Source organism: Hermetia illucens, chromosome 1 (genome assembly GCF_905115235.1).
Source record: "Hermetia illucens chromosome 1, iHerIll2.2.curated.20191125, whole genome shotgun sequence".
NCBI lineage: Eukaryota > Metazoa > Arthropoda > Insecta > Diptera > Stratiomyidae > Hermetia > Hermetia illucens.
The window spans coordinates 179,681,002-179,698,877 of NC_051849.1; the positions used below are offsets into that span (position 1 = coordinate 179,681,002).

At 40.2% G+C, this 17,876-nt stretch overlaps 1 protein-coding gene across 3 annotated transcripts in view; it reads right to left on the minus strand.

The window, feature by feature from the left end:
• Nucleotides 1-4,610: 4,610 nt before the first annotated feature.
• Nucleotides 4,611-17,876, minus strand: part of LOC119647256 (protein spire) — a 362,124-nt gene continuing 348,858 nt past the window's right edge. For all 3 annotated transcript variants that reach the window (XM_038048136.1, XM_038048137.1, XM_038048135.1), the window contains 5 exons: nt 11,772-12,313; nt 11,459-11,671; nt 6,388-6,761; nt 5,935-6,147; nt 4,611-5,258 (listed from right to left, as the gene is read on the minus strand). In XM_038048136.1, coding sequence (XP_037904064.1) covers nt 5,192-5,258; nt 5,935-6,147; nt 6,388-6,761; nt 11,459-11,671; nt 11,772-12,313 — 1,409 coding nt within the window. In that variant the 3' untranslated portion in view covers nt 4,611-5,191. The remainder of the gene's footprint in view (nt 5,259-5,934; nt 6,148-6,387; nt 6,762-11,458; nt 11,672-11,771; nt 12,314-17,876) is intronic.

Sequence of the window (17,876 nt, forward strand, 5' to 3'; positions counted from 1 at the left end):
TGCAAGAGAAGCGTTTTCGATGGTGTGGTCACGTAATTCACGCCAACGAGAATTCAACAACCAGTATTGATCAAAACATCGAAAGCAATGGTACGCAACCAAAAAGCCGGCCAAAACAATGGTGGCTTGATACGCTGGATGGGGATTTAAAGGTCTCGCGATTACATTCTGATCAGGCATTTGATAAAATAAAATGACGAAACCGATCACCACGAGCCGACCCCGCTTGTGAACTGAAGGCTGAAGAAAAAGGAAAAGATGTGAGGAGCGACGAGTGCACGACAGCTCCGTGTAATATAGCTAAAAACTCCATTGCCCTCTATTTTCTAGAAAGCGATTTAAATAAATCATTTGATAGAAAGCCCTGTGTTGATAATGGTCAACCTCCTACGCTTCACGCCCTTAGGTTAATATTATTAGCGAATGAAAACAATTTAACCAACATCAAATATAAACAAGTCGGGAAACCGGAAGCTGGGCGCTTCAGGTACGAAAGGTTTTGTGTATTTCTTAGTACGTAGCACGTAATAAATGCATATACATGTATACATGTATTATGTGAGAATATTCACTTTCGGATGATATTGACATTCATAGTCTTTAATTTGCAAGGAAGCGACAACTTTGACGTATTATAACTTTGTTAGTAATAGCGCAATTTCGACCAAACTTGGTGAGATCATGCTCTATTTTCATGGTACTAGGATGAACTTAAGGGGGGTTTCTAACCAATTACAAAAAATTGTAGTAATATACTATAATATTATTAACTTTACTTAAACAGATATCGGAATGGAAGGTATTTCGGAGCCCAGGCACTATATAGTGGCAGTCTCCTGATTTTTTTCAGATTTTTCGGTTTGGTAGTTTCTGAGAATGGCCCCCTTAAAGGAGTGGTCACTTTCAACCCCCCGCACTCCCCACCTTTCCAACAAATGTCAAAACTAAGACCGGCTTCGAAAAGTACTAACCGAGACCTTTAATTTGATACCCATGAGTATATTTGATGAAAAAAAAATTTACACCCCCCTTTTGCATGTATGGGGACCCCCCCTTAAATTCGACGTAAAAGGATGTAATAACTCACTGTATGCGTGAGCGTTCACAGTTCCCATCTTTCTACCAAATTTGGTGTCAATCGCTATAACCGTTTCCGAGAAAAATGCGTGTGACGGACAGACAGACAGACAGACAGAAAGACAGACAGACAGACAGACGGTAAACCGATTTTAATAAGGTTTTGTGTTTACACAAAACCTTAAAAAGGGGCAATTCCATTCAATGTGGGGCCAACGTATATGGTATTGATATTGCCAATGTTCTGTAGAAGGATAACAAACTCAAACATGGGTGGTGTCGACAATGACCAGACTATTCTATCATTTCGTAGATATGGCAGCCACTAATGGGTATTTGTTATATCGTCGTAAGGTGTCGCAAATTGGAAATGAAAATGAACCACACGAACGAGGAAAATTGTTGGAATTTGAATTGTTTCGTGAAGAAATTGCTGCTGCTCTTGTCAGTTATAAAGATGAAGGGACAGTAGGTCGACCACAAACACAGCCATCAACGTCAGCCGCAACGGAGCCAAGTTTTAGTGGTGCAGTTGGTTTGAAAGCCAAATATCCTTTTCAAGATATTCGATCCGATTTGCATGGTAATTTTGAAATTTGGTTGCCGAAAACTGCCGGTAAACGGTCATGCAAATTGTGTAAAATATCGAAAACACAATATTACTGTGAAAAATGTAGTCTGCATTTATGTAATCCCACTGCCAAAAATTGTTTTTACGATTACCACTACATTTCAGGCAGGGTCTGCCTCGTCTTCTTTTTCTACCATAGATATTGCTCTTATAGACTTTCCGAGCTGGATCATCCTCATCCACACAGATTAAGTGACCCGCCCACCGTAACCTATTGAGTCGGATTTTATCCACAACCTGACGGTCATGGTTTCGCTCATAGATTTCGTCGTTATGTAGGTTATGAAATCGTCCATCTTCATATAGGGGGCCAAAAATTCTTCGGAGAATTTTTCTCTCGAACACGGCCAAGAGTTCGCAATTTTTCTTGTTAAGAACCCAAGTCTCCGAGAAATATATGAGAATTGGCAAGATCATTGTCTTGTACAGTAAGAGCTTTGACCCTATGGTGAGACTTTTTGAGCGGAACAATTTTTATAAACTGAAATAGGCTCTGTTGGCTACCAACAACCGTGCGCGGATTTCATCGTCTTACCTGTTATCGGAGGATCGTGTCCCTTGCATTAACCTCAGCATCATGGATCACTTTCTCGAGGGCCAGGTTAAAGAGGACGCATGATAGGACATATCATTGTCTTAGACCGTTGTTGATGTTGAATGGTCTCGAGAGTGATCCTGCTACTTTTATCTGGCCTCGCACATTGGTCAGGATCACCATAGTCAGTCTTATCAATTAGGTTGCTATACCGAATTCCCTCATGGCCGTGTACAGTTTTACCCTGGCTATGCTATCATAGGCGGTTTTAAAGTCGATGAAGAAATTGTGCAACTGATGCTCATATTCCAACAGTTTTCCCATCGCTTGCCGCAGAGAGAAAATCTGATCTGTCGCTGATTTGCCTGGAGTGAAGCCTCTTTGGTATGGGCCAATGATGTTTTGAGTGTATGGGTCTATTCGGCCTACTAAGATAGCGGAGGATGTCTTACAGATGGTACTCAGCAACGTGATACCTCTATAATTGCTGCAATGCGTGATATCTCCATTTTTATGTATGGGGCAGATAATGCCTCGCTGCCAGTTATCAGGCATTGAATCCCACACCTTAAGCATAAGCTGATGAACCGTTTGGTGAGATTGGTCGCCTTCATATTTAACTAATTCGGCTGTAATTCCATCGGCTCCTGGCGACTTATGATTTTTTAGCCGATGAATTGCACGGACTGTTTCTTCTATACTTGGTGGTGGCAGTATTTGTCCGTCGTCTTCAGTTGGCAAGACCTCCAACTCGCCGATGTTTTGGTTGTTGAGCAGTTCATTAAAGTACTCAACCCATCGCTCCAATATGACCATTCTGTCGGAAATCAGGTTTCCCTCTTTGTCTTGGCAGGATGAGCATCGAGGTGTGTAAGGCTTCATCTGGCTGACTTGTTGGTAAAACTTCCGCGCCTGGTGCGGTTGCGCCTTGTACTTTTTGAATACAGACTTGTTGGTTCTCCGAGGCTTCCTTCTCCGTCTGTGAAGTTGTTTCTCCACTTGCCGGAGTTCTTGATAAGTCTCTGCACGTGCCCGCATTCTTTGAGAATGCAACATTCTTTTGTTCCGTTCCTAGCTTACGTTCATTGTCAAATCAGCCATTCCGACTCCCTGTGCGGCTGGGGCCAAGTATGTTTCTGGCCGTATTTATGATAACGTTATTCAGTTGTTTGTGAAGATCAGTTTTTGATGCTTCATCTTCATAATCTCTGTTGACTGCTGTTATTACGGCATCCATTTCCCCCTTATAGATGCTGCGGAGAGCTGTGTTCTGGATGGCTTTAGCGTCAACTCTCACCTGATTGTCAGAGGGGATTCTGGGCGGTGTTATTCGAACTCGGAGCACCATGTCCTTTGATTTTAGCTTTGATCTTTGCGACGGCAGGCATTACCCAGATACCTTTCCAATTATCACACTTAAAATAGGTCCCCCTCTTTGGGAGGTCTCGGATTCCCACAATTTTCGTACGTATGGAAGCAGCAGATCTGCAGTAGCCGCAGTAGCAGCGACAAATAACTCTGCGGGGAGACCGTTGAGAGCATTGATGACTGAAATGATTACTCTCTGTTTGGAGGCGGAACTTCACCGGATGTGATATATGTAGTTAAGAATCCTGGCCAAGTGGTCTTTCCACCTCTTCAGTTTTTCATCACCTTGGATGAGATGTCGACCGTCGACATCCTTCACAAGACTCTCGACCGATTTGCGACTACATGCAAACTCTTTCGTGATGCGGTATACAATTCTGAAATCATTGCAATCTGCGGCATCCTCAACTTCCCTGAGTAGCGCAATAGGAAATTCTCTTTCGTCTTCGGTCGGTATCGGAGATCGAGGGCGTTACGCCTGCCGTCACTCGCTGCAGTCAGATCCACGGTCCTTTTTTAGGGATAAATTCTTTTATAATAAAGCCCATCCAGTTTATATTCCATAAATATATATTTTCAAGTTTTTCTCAACAGTTTATCTTTTAAACATATTTTAATAACTGTTTTAGTCTCATTACATGTTTTAGTTAATATTTTCATCTTTATCTAAGTTGTTTATATAGTAAATATTATCTGAATGATAATTTTCTTTGTGTTATTGTTAGTGTTTCTATACACACGATGATTTGTTTTGATGTTAGTAAAATTGCACTTATATGTAGAATTATTATTTTTGGGTTGGTTTTTCGATTTAACGAGAAAAGAATTGTAGTCCAAAAGTTTTAAGGTTTTATAAACATAAGCAAATTTTCTGAAGTAATTTTTAGCATGAAAACGATTTTAAAAAGTTTATTTAAAAAAAATTGTTGATAATCATTTGCTTTTACTAAATCCTACACGAATAATGGTTTTTTTTCGTAAGTTTGCATTTTTTCAATATCACCTAACTAATATGATAACACCACTATCAAGTACAGGACATAGTTTTATTTTCACATTATCAGAGTTACGACTTCAAAAGGATTTTTTTTCGGGAAATTCTGATAAAAGTTAAAGCCTCTTGAATTTCAAACCTTCCGTGTGTGTGAGTCTGTTTTGTTTTGAATTAAATATAAAAACTTTGTAGAAATTAAAATCTATCTTCCAACTAAAATAGAACAGAAGATGGATGATTCGAGCTATTGTTCCAAAAAACACTCATTTGAGGGATGTTACATGCATTTATTTTCCACTATAAATACGTCGGTCTATTCTTCGTCACGACCCTTGTAAATTTGAAAAAAGTACAAATGGGGAAATCATGCAAATGTGTATGTACATGTGGGACGATTTTCATTAAACAAAAGTTCAAAGGGAAGTTCGATATATAAATTTCAGGAAAAAAATAATGCAAGTTACAAACAGATATATTCATCGAAAACTATAAACCTGATAAATACAAAGAAACAAAATTTAATTTCCTATTGTTACTGTAAAAAAAATTAATGAATGGCTGAATTTTGAATAGTTTTGTTTGCGTTTCAAATTAGATTTTTAAGCTTTTTAATTCGAGCTGATGACAAGTTGCTTTTATCGTTCTGTCTCTTACTGTAATGAAATTGTTTTAAAAGCGGTTAAAAGTTACATTTTGAATATTCAGCGAAAGTTATCAAGGAATTAAAGGCAAAAGTACTCGTTCACCTAAAACTTTATAACACCTCAATAGATTTTCTAGACCTTTAATTAACTATTTTGTGTTTTATTTATAGTAGTTCATGGTTAGTTTGGAATGGAGAGAGTATTATTTATATATTTTTTGGATTCTAGTTTTATTCCAATTTTTCTAATTGTTCATTCTTAATTGAAGTATTGAAAGTTTTCTCTTGTTATGTGCCTGTTACTTTAAATTAATGTTTGTTCTGATTTAATTTTGCTTTTTATGTGCTTTCAAGCGTCCTATGATTATTTTGAACTTGCAACTTAAAACTAGACGTTAACAAAAAGCTTATCTTAAAACTAAAAAACACATAAATCGGCTAAATCATACAAAATTAACTAAATAAAATATTTAAATATAAGTGGGCGCATTAAATATGTTTTTTCTTAAACGATAGATAATTTTATGTACAAAACGAGGGCGTGGTGAAGAGAAAGGGTAGGTGTACATGTGTTTGTGTAACTTTCTTTTTTTATCATATAAAGTTAGTAGCTAACTAATTTGATATATGTCTCTTTCTATGAGTTTTAATGAAGGATATATAGGAGGATCTGGTTATATGATTACCATCTCTTGTAAACAGGCGATAAATCTAGTGTTAGATTCTTTAGAGCACGATTTCTAGCTGATGAACGTGTTTGACGCGACGATCTGATTATCTCAAGCACTAATCCACGACAGTCATTGCATACAGCCATCAATTCACCGCGTATGGTGTTCTCCTTCTGATCAGCTAGATGAGCGGACGAAGACAATGTGAACGCTCGAGCAAAGCGATTTCTGTGGAACAGGAGAGTAAAGAATCAGTAAATATCAAAGGACATAGAAAGAATGCCTGTAATTTTAAAGGAGCACAAATTATAGGAAAGCGCTAATCACTTACTTTCTCAGAGTGAAATTATGAACTTGTTTGCACTGATGAAGGGAACAAGTGGTTCCCGAAATATCCGTATTTGCAAGAATAAAATACCTACACCAACGGAAAAGAAACAACAAGTTTTCATTACTTCTATTACTTACTTTCTTTCAAGAGTGCTGCTGTTCGAGTGTGGTCGTGCAGGACTTTGTACTGGTAAACTTTTCGGACCCTCCATGCTACGAGACATAATCAGGTTACGATTCACTGCGGCAGCCTGTCCATTCATATACGATGACGTTGACGACGTTATTGATGCACTGGTGTTATTATCCTTGTTGTTAAGCATATTATTGTTAGCAGATAAAACGCCACCGTTTGTGGATAACGACTCGGCATTGTGACCACTAACATGAAGTGATTTCGCCATCAGTTGTTGGTGGAGATCGCTTTGCACTGCAGTGGTTGAACCAGGTGTACTGGTGGTTGATCTTTGGTGTTTTGGTGATGATGGAGCACTACCGACGGTGTTACGAGTCTGGAAGGAGAAATGTGATATTATGAAAATGTCTTGAAGGCCTAATTTCTATTCTTAGAGTATCTAACGAGAATTTCATATTTTCAATTATACCAAAATATCTATTAATTATTTAGCAGTTCTCACTCGAAAATTGCTTCTTGTAGACAAAAATTGTTGATTGCCGATAGAAGATTGGAGAAGTAACAAATTTAGAGCTTCATTCTAAACCTGTTGATTGGATTGGCAGTCAGTCCTGGAGTACGGCACCCGTGTTGAAACGCAACACCACGCCGCGGCCCGAAGGTCTCTGTTCGCTTGAACGTAACCACAATCCCCATGAAGTTCAACTAGGGGGCCAACCACAAACAACCGAGCTGTACTCACATACAACAGGAATTCTCCCGAAGTATGTGAGTCCAGGGGTTATCCCGGTTCCCATGGTACCGGTATACTTCTGGTAAGGTTTCGTGACCAATTGCCACTTCAGATGCCCCGTGCGGACTCGGGTCTGATTGCCCTAATTAGGCCTTTGGAGCATTCGCCTACTGCATCACCGCCGGCAAGCCCAAGCGATACAGCGTCTCCCGGTGCCACCACTATGGAGGTTCTCCTCGGCCACTTGGTTTTGAATCAGCCGACAGGGTTGCCGCCCCGTCTTCCTCACCGCCACCTCTGAGCACCGATTGGATTGGCAGCAATCTTTGGTAGAAACAACGTCACCACAATAGAGAAAGGGTGCTGATCTGGTGATACGTTAGTTTATTAATATACAGTCGGGGCCAATGAAATGTGAACAAGCTATAAAAGTTCAATAAAAGGGTTTTATGGAAACACAGGTACTTTATTTTGGAGGTAGTAAATTTTTTAGCGTGAATAGATGCGACCTTGAAGGTTTTAGATCAGTAATGTCTTTTTGGTGTGACCCGATAGACAAAAGTTAAAAAAAAAAGAAATCTTCATCTGAAGCCGGCCTTGGATTTCCTCTCTACGGCTCTGTCTGCAAGCACCTCCTTAGAAGCGATGCTACAGTTTCCCAATCTCTTTCTAGAGGAGCAATAAGAATATCTTTCCATTGAACCTTACGTTTCATAAGTAAAACCATCGTCCGCTGATAAAAGTTCAAATAACCGCACCTGACATCGCCAGTTTAACCAAAATATCCTTCTGCTCAAAGAAATGGGGTATACAATATTTTTCCCTAGGATAAGTCGATATGTTTCCGGCGGCTTGGGTCAGTAATTCCGAAACCCCAGGTTAGCCGAATCCCTTCCAATTATGTGTATAGTTCGAAAAAGCGGAAAAGAGCAACGTGTCTTCTCAAAAGTTTCTGAAGTTATATGGGTCACGCGCATCATATGGTCGCCACGGAGCTCTATACGGGAGCACCTCATAGAAGATGGACATAGCATCACATGCGACAGCGTTTATGCCGTTAAGGAATGCGGGAACAGTAGGAAGTGAGACGCCCAAGCCAAGTTGTCCGGAACTTACGGAAACCAAAAGGTAACAGATTGAACCTCGGCACGAATAACTTACAGTCGAAGCGTTCGAGAGAGTTGACCAATGAGATAACGGGAAATATCATTGTCATCCAAACACCGATGTCTAATTAAATTGTCGTAGACAGTTTATTAGGTTCTGAGGAAGGGTATAGCTAATGTTCGAAATATGTATTTATCAATAAAGAAACATATCCCGTTTTATTAATAAATTATCTAGCCTATTTTTATTTGATGTTAGCCGAAGTATGGATAAAATAGATGCTGATCGATACGTTCGCTTGATATGGAGTTTCTGTTCGCCATTTGTGAACGACTCAGAAGAAAGAGATATGGGGTTCCTAGGCCTACAAGGTACTTTTCGAGAAAAATGCGTTTAAAGTTGGGTAAGACTGTTACATGGCAAATGTTATGAAGATTTTCGAGTCATGCAATTGCTGTCAGCCTTCACTAAGCCGAATATGCAGCGTAAATACATGGAAGCGTGCCAAGAGGAAAATGTTGAAACCGCCATGCACAAGAAAATTATTTTAAAAACATGGAACGAACTATGTCCGTATATCGCTTGCATTAAGCCAGCTGATAATTTATATGATGTTTGTGAGCAACATCCCAAGTTGAACTTTTCAAGAGGGAGGCACCAGAGCGGGCACGAACTCGTGACCACAATTATAATATCCGTTTCACTGACCAGACAAACAATCCCGGGGAAAGACCTGCTTCAGAAAGTACTGATACATTTACGCACAGAGTGTTGAACTCCCTGTTCGGTACGTGTTCGGACTACCAACTAAACGCCTCCCCATCGTCAGAGAGCTAGCCTGGAACCGTTTGTCACATTATTTTGGGCTAGTCCCCGAACACCCCCACCTTGCGGAGGCTTCAAATCAGGAAATTCCTTTCACCAACGGGAGGTTAAAGGAGGAAGGGAACTATCAGTTCAAGGAACCCTCTGCCATCCGGTTTCTCCGCCGGTTGAGCTCTGGCTTCTTAGCAACGAGAGGTAGCTTTGTACTGATGAAAGGAGTAAGTTGCTCTCGAAATATATATATAAATAATAAAATAAAATTGTAGTTTGGAGTAAGCTACTGGTCTATCAACGAGAAAAACCCGAAGGTAATGGGCAAAACGGCTCCACCTGCCAGCGCTTCTTGACAATGTTATCTGGAGAGAGATCCCGTGTGGTTAAATAGAATTGCTGACGAATCTCATCCCACCTTCCACAAGAAAAAAAAGTGTGATGGACGTCGTTCACAGCTCCATTGCAAAATACACAATCCGGAGATCGTGCCTTTCCAATCTTGTGCAGGTAAGACTAAAAACCTCCATGCCCACTTAAGAACTGGGTAAGAAAATAGTCAGTCTCACCATTCGTTTCAGCCACGAACCTAAGTCATTTTACCAAGAGAGTTGCCACTCGTTTAGGGTGCGTTGCCGTTCTTCACGAGCAACAACCTTCCTTGGCTCTCCTCCCTAGCGCTTGTATATGGCTTGACGCTCCTTAGCAGAAAGGAAAACGGAGATCACTCCCGCGATCACCATCACGGTCGATTCAGAGACAGTGCGGTATGCAGACGCACAAGCTATCCTGGGAGCAAAAGTAAAGACAAGTAGTCTAATAAGGCCAACCGGTGGTACACTTGTAAGCCGCTTTTATCTAGTTACTATCCTAGCTGGCAGAAATGATACCGACGGACATCAGGGTAGACGAAAAGATAAACATATACGAAGGAAAGCACACCTTCTGAACATCGCAGATGAAGAGTGCCAGAAGGTAGAGCAGAGCACCGGAAAGGAGATATCCATAAATTTCTCACGTATGGTAAGCGGTCACTTCTTCGTGGATACATAACAATCTTAGCTTTTATGGGGACAAAGTCTTTCAGCAAAATATGTAATTTGAAATTTCTTGCAATTTTTGAAAAGTCAATATAAAATTGTCTTTGCAACCAAATTTGACCGTGAGATTTTCAAATGTGAATTAATAGCACTCACATAAAATAAGAAATGGTGAAAGTATCAAGAAAATTGGTCGTAAACTTCGAACTGTTTTTGATCAACATCAAATGCTGTTCTCCACAGTTATAGTAAATTTAATTAATAAATATGAAAGTCTCTAGATAAGTTAATGATATAAAGGCTTGAGGTCGTCTCGTCTGACCAGGTTCGCATGACTAAGACTTTATTTTAAGTTAAATTATTGTGAGCAGGCCTGAGGTGGAGTTGGGGTGGAAAGTTGTGCGGGCTTCTTTATCATTTCTTTTTTGAATGCAGTTTCTATTCTGGGCCTCTGAGGAAACTCTCGGCCTGGGAGAATCCGCTCTGTTTCCAAAACAAAATCAAAAATGATGAGGATCATTTTCATATGCTGGATATGTAAGCAAAGTATAAAACTGTCGCAACTCGGACTCCAAAACCATGGTATAGTTTTTGGTCTGACGATGTAATCGGCCTACTCATTTTGGCGTGAAATATTTCGGCCAAACCAAAACCAAGTGGCCGAGGAGAACTTCCATAGTGGTGGCACCTTTGGCTTGCCGGTCGTGATGCAGTATGCGAATGCTCCAAAGGCCTAATTAGGGCGATCAGACCCGAGTCTGCACGGGGATTCATCTGAAGTGGCAAATTGGTCACGAAACCTCACCAGGGGTTTACTGGTACCATGGGAACTGAGATAGCCCCTGGACTCTCATATTTCGGGTGAACTCCCGTTGTATGTGAGTACAACTCAGTTATTTGCGGTTGGCCCCCTAGTGGGAGCTTGATGGGGGTTGTTGGTTATGCTCAAGCGAGGAGAGACCTTCGGGCCTCGGCGTGGTGTTGCGTTTCAACACGGGTGCCGTACTCCTTAGTTCGGTAGAGATTTAGGTAGGTCTTGCATCCACCAGTATGAATGCTAAGCAATGCACTTGGTAGAGACTGATACCGTTGTTGCTTGTCTCAGCGGGGCTCTGGTTGTGGTCACACAATCAATCAGTGTCTTAAGAAGACCGTGGGACCGGGTCCAGACAGGTGCTCACGTTAAACCCTCAAGGACTCACTGTCATTATTTGGATGCAATACTCTTTGAATTCTTTGCGAACCTGCCTTATCAGCTATTCCCAAATTGATATTATCAGGATCGCTCCATAATTTTTCTAGGTGTGTATTCTGTTCACAAAACCATTATTGATATTGTGCCAAATTATATTATATAAAAAAATTGTTTCAACTTACCTTCCGACCTGACTCAGGCCTTAGCAAACGCTCCATCAACGACTTGGGAAATGATTCATCCGTTAAGGATGTCGGTCCAGTTGTAGAAGAACTTGCAGAATTATGTGCATGATGTGATGGTGACGGAGCATTCGAGCCAGTCGGACTATTTAAAAGCGAAGGTGATAATAGAACAACTGGAACATTACGAAAGTGTTCTGTTGGTATTCGCATCTGTAAGGAAGAAAAGGAGATAGATTAAAAATCTAGGATTGAGAACCAACCGGGATATGGATAAGGTTTGTATTAAGTTAAATGAGGTTGGCCGACTCACCTTCGTATAGCACTTAGAACAGACCGTTCTTTGACACAGCTTGCACTGAACACCCCACGGACCGAAAATACTAAACCTAGTTCTTAAGCATAGAAAGCAAACTTTTCGTCGTTCAACATCCTCCTTAATTCGCACACCAACTGGAAGACCCTCAAGTTCAGCCTTAGTCATCACTGATCGTATATGGACAATTTCCTCGAGGGTCAACGACAGCCGATCGCTGATCCTTTCAGCCCAGTGCTTCTCGTCGAGAGCATCCAGCGAATTTTTGGTCCACGATTCCATAGATGGTAGATTGCTTGAATTGTTTGACCCGAGACCATTACTAATCCCACCATTTTCTTGATCACAGCATAAATTTTGTGGTTGTTTTGACACTGATTGTGGTTGCTTTTGTCTTGTCTGTTTATTGTCAGACTGTCGTGAATCAGGTCGTGATGGTGGCATTGAATGGGTCTCGCTAATGTTACTTTGGCAACCAACTATCGTATGACGTCGCATTGATGCTCTCCTCGATTCGCACTGTGTTGCTAGATCGTACGCTAGAAAAAGTCATAAGATAGTGTTAATGACATAAAATTAATTAACGTTCATAAATTCTGAAAGAAATTAAAATTCTTAACCCTTTGCATCCAAATCATTAGTCATAATATAGCTCAATGTTCAACGAAATCTTGAAGAGTGGAAGAACATTCTTAGGACAAAAAATCAAACTAATTACGCCACGCTTAATATAAAAAGGACTCCTCTTCTATATCTCATTCGGAAGTAACTTTTGAATGACATTTTTCCAATTCACGTATTTTCTCCGACCCTAATTATGGAGATAAGATGTCTGGATTATATTCATTGTTACAAAGTATATTCCATGGACTTTATGGGAGATACAGATCTATCTTCGAAGATATTTCCTTGGGGAGTCGTCCATGAAGGTCAAGAATGTATAACTTTCCAATTCACACTGACCAGTTCATATCTACAGTACGTGATTTCAGGTTCACAGATACTACGTGACGTGAATTCAGTCCAGATGTTTACAATGATTTAAAATTGAATTTGGTTTAGAAAGTTAGTCAAGAATGATGATGTTCATGAGAAGTACCACTAGAAGCAGCTTCTGATCCAATCTGCCTTGGAAATTCAATTACAGAGAGAAAGTACAAAGGCGTGAAATTAGCTTTAGGGAATAACCTTTCAACTGTAGACTTTACAATAGAGTTGGCATTAAGTCAAATTTGAGTTGAATTATGGATTCAACGCATATCCTTTTCATGAATATTATTATCTATTTTGAAATAAATTTCACGGTCAGCCTCAATATTTAAAAATATTCATATCTGACTTCGGTAAATCAAATCGTTATATTTCTACATAGAATCCTGCCATTTTTCATAAACAATATGCCAACAGTCAGACTAAATCTCTCGCTGACTTTTAAAAATCCACCAACAAATCCAGATTACCGAAACACCATTTGAATGAGAGAAGGATGGAAGGAAGGAATCTTTTACATTAGGATTTATCTAATCCTATAAATTCGAATCTGTAAGGCCCATTTTTACGGCTGTCGGTAAATTCCAAAGGCAAGAGCACTTATCTTTTAAAGCGAACCCGATTTGGGAGCTTAAAATAAAGGAGGGCGATTTGGAACTTGTATGGAAGTTCTAAGAATCATACTTGATTTTCGAAATGATATAGGAGTAAACATTGTAACGGATTGAAAGTGAAACCTGTTTTAGAGTTATGAATTTAATGTTACCATATGCTTCCCGTTGTTATAAATGGCCCGTTTTTAAAAAGCGAAAAGGATAAATAAGAGCAAGCGGAATTGGAACAAAAGTTATTTTGATATGTTTTCAGGATTACTTATCGAAGTAATCTACTAATCAACCATTCTTCATACATACCGAAGAGGGAGGTAGAATTTCAATATATGCGACGGAAAGGAATCAATTGTTCTGACGAGGATTAACAAGACAGTGGAGACAAGAAAAACGAAGCTTACAGATAATATATACATAGAGCAACCTAATGAAGGTAAGGACAAGTCAGAAACGTGTGCTTTTCTTATATAAACAACGTTATCTTTCAGCGCCAATTAACACGACGAATGAAGTAAAGCGAATTCACGGAAAAAATTCTTATTAGTAACAACTGGATTTCTGCTAAACTTTCCAAAATCGCGCCATATGTTATGAATTATGCTGTGAATGGTATGGCATAACATATGTGTATCAACGTATTTGGCCAAAGCGTCAGTCCAGCAGCGACCGATTCGGTCGGCAAGTCTCGCACAATGAAAATCAGACTAAAGGAATCAACGCAGTGAACGTAAAAGATTACAATGGTTTCTAATTAATACAACGAATATATTCAAGAGAAAAGTTTACGCGGAAAAGACATCATCATGAACGGCGCGTATCCGGTCTAGACCTGTCTTTGTAAGGAACTTTAGGCATTCCGGTTTTGCGCATCGAGGTCCACCAAACCAAAGACAGTATTAATAGCAGCATTTCCACAAAACCTTTCAATATCATATCGTATTCAGTATTGATGGCTAAGATAGTGTAACGTCAGTCCTTTTGCATTCGATAATCAATTTCTGCTTCTCCTGGTGCCGAAGTGTTATCGTTTGCTGTTGAAGCACAGTTGCGTTAACAATAACACAAGAAATATCAATATGGTGAAAGAAGACTTTTTGTGGATACTGTAAACTCCACAAAGTAGTGAACAGGAAATCGTCATGTATTGTACCAAATAATACCAAAATATCTTTGAAATTTTGGGCAGTGTTAGACTGGATCGAATCTAACGAAGTGGATAAATTTAACATTAGGTCATGTCCCGCTTGTGAACGGTACAGAGGCTGAAGAAAAAGAAGAAAGAAGAAGTCATGCCCTACTAAAACCATTCTTCTTCTTCATTTCTTCTTTTTCTTCAGCCTTTGTTCCGTTCACAAGCGGGGTCGGCTCGTCGTGATTGGCTTCGCCATTTGACTCTATCGAATGCCTGATCTGGGTGCAATCTCGAGGTTTTCAAATCCCCATCTAGCGTATCAAGCCACAGTTGTTTAGGTCTGCTTTTTGGTCGTTTACCATCGAATTCGATGTTCAGACCAATCTTGGCAAGTGAATTCTCGTTTGCACGAATTGCGTGACCATACCATCGAAGACGCCTCTCTCGCAACTTTTCCACGATCCGTGCAACCCCATAACGATCGCGGATATCCTCATTTCGGATGTGATCTAAACGTGTGACGCCACAAGTCCAACGTAGCATCTTCGTCTTCATTACCGCAAGACGCCGTTCATTGTCTTTTATAGTTGGCCAACACTCAGAACCATAGAGCGCGATATGCATTTTCTACTAAAACCATTCAATGAAGGCAAAAGACTATCTGCTTTATCATCATGGGGATGCTACAAAGGGATCATCCTTAAACGAATTCTTGAGGAACATAGACGTAATTCCAGGTAAAATTGATTAAAACAAAGGATAATAAAATGAGAATTATGGCAATGAGAAAAAAATATCTCCAATCTTCAAAGGAACTTTTAAGGAAATATTTAGTATCTTTGAAAATAGGATCTTCTGAAGAAAAGAAATGTTGTTCGTTTTTACGAAAGTAAAAAGTTGAGTTTGTAAAAGTAGATTTTGGCCACAAACTTACCACATCCGATTGATGAAATTAAAGATTAAAATCTATCAAGAATAAGCGCGGCCTGCTTAAGACAGGACCGAAAAAATACTATACAAAGGTCCAGTATGTTTTTAATTTTTTTTTTCTAAGCAATTTTGCGAAGTAAATCAACGAAGTGGAGAACGACTTTTCGCAACAAGGATTTCGTTAGATTGAGAAGCTCTGGGCGGACTTATTCGCTTTTGGGGCTAATTTCATATCAGCCATTACGATTTTCTCGTAAGACAAGGGTTCCGATTAATTCTCGACTGCACCGCTTCAACTACCTGTTCTGTATGAGTAAAGCGCCTTGGACCGGCAGTATTATATAAAACCCGCAATCCACGTTCAGTTCGGCCTGTCACTTACGTCTAACCAGTCTGCATTTGACCGGCGGCCGGAGTGTAGAAGGGAGGCTCTGGCTTGTCAGTTTGCACTATTCAAGTAGCTGGTGAGCGATTGAAAATTGATTCACACAACCAACCGGCCAGATATGTTTGTTTAGTCTGTGAAAGAGGATTTCGTGTTTGCTTAGGCTGCGAGCGAGAATTTTATGGGCTTTTTATCGGTGGTGAATATTTTGATAAATGCTCACACACAAAAATATATCAAATTCTTCTTTCCACGTCCAGAGTTGAACGAAGTTGTGGTTTGCCGGTACGTCGGTGGTGCTTTCAGTTCAATTGGCGGATGCATTGGGGGCTCTTACGGCGTAACTGACAGGCCGAACTGAACGTGGATGGCGGGCTTAGCGTTGCTTAAAACGAAAAATCACTCAGCAAACCAACAACAGTTGCGCGATCGTGATAGTCATTCCATTCCAATTTTTCGTTAGGCAACGTTATTGACAACATTTATGACTGTGTAGTTCCGCATATTTGAACGAATTACCAATTTTGCTACTCTCAATACCTGGCCCGTTAAGGTCAACAGAGTCAAACTTTTATGAGCCTGCTCATTAAGTTCTTTTTGCATAAGAAGACCACTACATTTGTGTAGGGCAAACATGACCTTCTTCCTGTAGTAAGCACTAAGTGACCAGGATTGGCCATTTCTGGCAAAGAAGATCTGACTATCATAGCTCATAAAAGATGAAGAACTCGCTGTACTACAATTTGTGGTGAATCACAGTTATATATACGAAAAATTGGCCAATTGTGGATCGTGGCGGAAAAACGACTTTACCTTACAATACGTCGCAGCCTTTTTTATATGCAATTGCCTAACTCTAGCGGGAGGACTTTCCTGGACTTTCTCAGATCACAAGCCTGCTAGTAAATCTTACTTTTCATTGGAAGGAAATGCCATTGGCATTGCTTAAAATTGGCAAAAACGCTCAAGAAAATTAATGAGTCATGACTTTTTACAGGCATGATGCGATAAGCAAGGATATGAGTAGGAAGCAGAAGTGGATCACTGTACACTGTAGGACGCAATATGGTTAGCATTACGCTAGCACGTTTTTATTACCCAGATGTGACGCAGGTACTCATTCACAACTGAATCGACTGGTATCCGATATACCGACATGATAGAAATCCTTCTGCCACTAGTGAGATCTGAACTCAGACCTTCGCTACGACAACCTAACCACATCGGAGGAGCTTTATATGTTCAAAATTGATATCAGAAGGCTTCATGAAATGCGAACATTTGCTGGTGGTTGAAAGTAAATGCTGTGCTTTCATCAAAAAAGTCACAAGCACCAGTCGTGCTGGTAGAGACAAAATTCTGCATCGACTGGAAATATGTCTAAGGTGCTTGGAGTGGGGACCCTTCGCTGGTGAATATGAAAACAATCATGACGAATTCTAAAAAGGCAGACGCTGTTGTGACATTTTTACTGTCGTGCGATTCTGATTTCTATCCAAAACGTTGAAGGACGTTGAAACGTTGACAAATGGTGATTCACAATGATTCGACCTGGAGCTTATGTATGACGTCATACTAAACCCGCCACTCCCGGAGGATCATTGGATCATGGATTTGATATTGGAGTGAATACCATCAACAAACAATCTAAGAGCAGTGGAGCGACGTACCTGCACAGGAAACATACATGAGATTCAATTCTCAGCACATTGTTTGAAATTTTATTATGGAGAAAAATCATTGCGCATCTCCGACAGTGGACGGTTAATGCGCGAGAAAAATTCCGCAAATAAGATCTGGTGTGAGTGACGTGTATGTGATGCAGTGCATTGGTACGCGCCCTCGTGTTTCGGAGTATGTAGCATTGCACAGCTATTTATGGCATGTCACATCAGATGAGAAAATACTTAAGAAAACCATGTAGGCGTCAGCGACATATCGACACGCCAATACATTAACCATATGGGTCACGGGCCAGTTAGTTACCTCGTCCCTACCCCATAGATACACAATGACATTCCTTGCCCTTTGTCGCTTGATTTGCTCCACCTGTA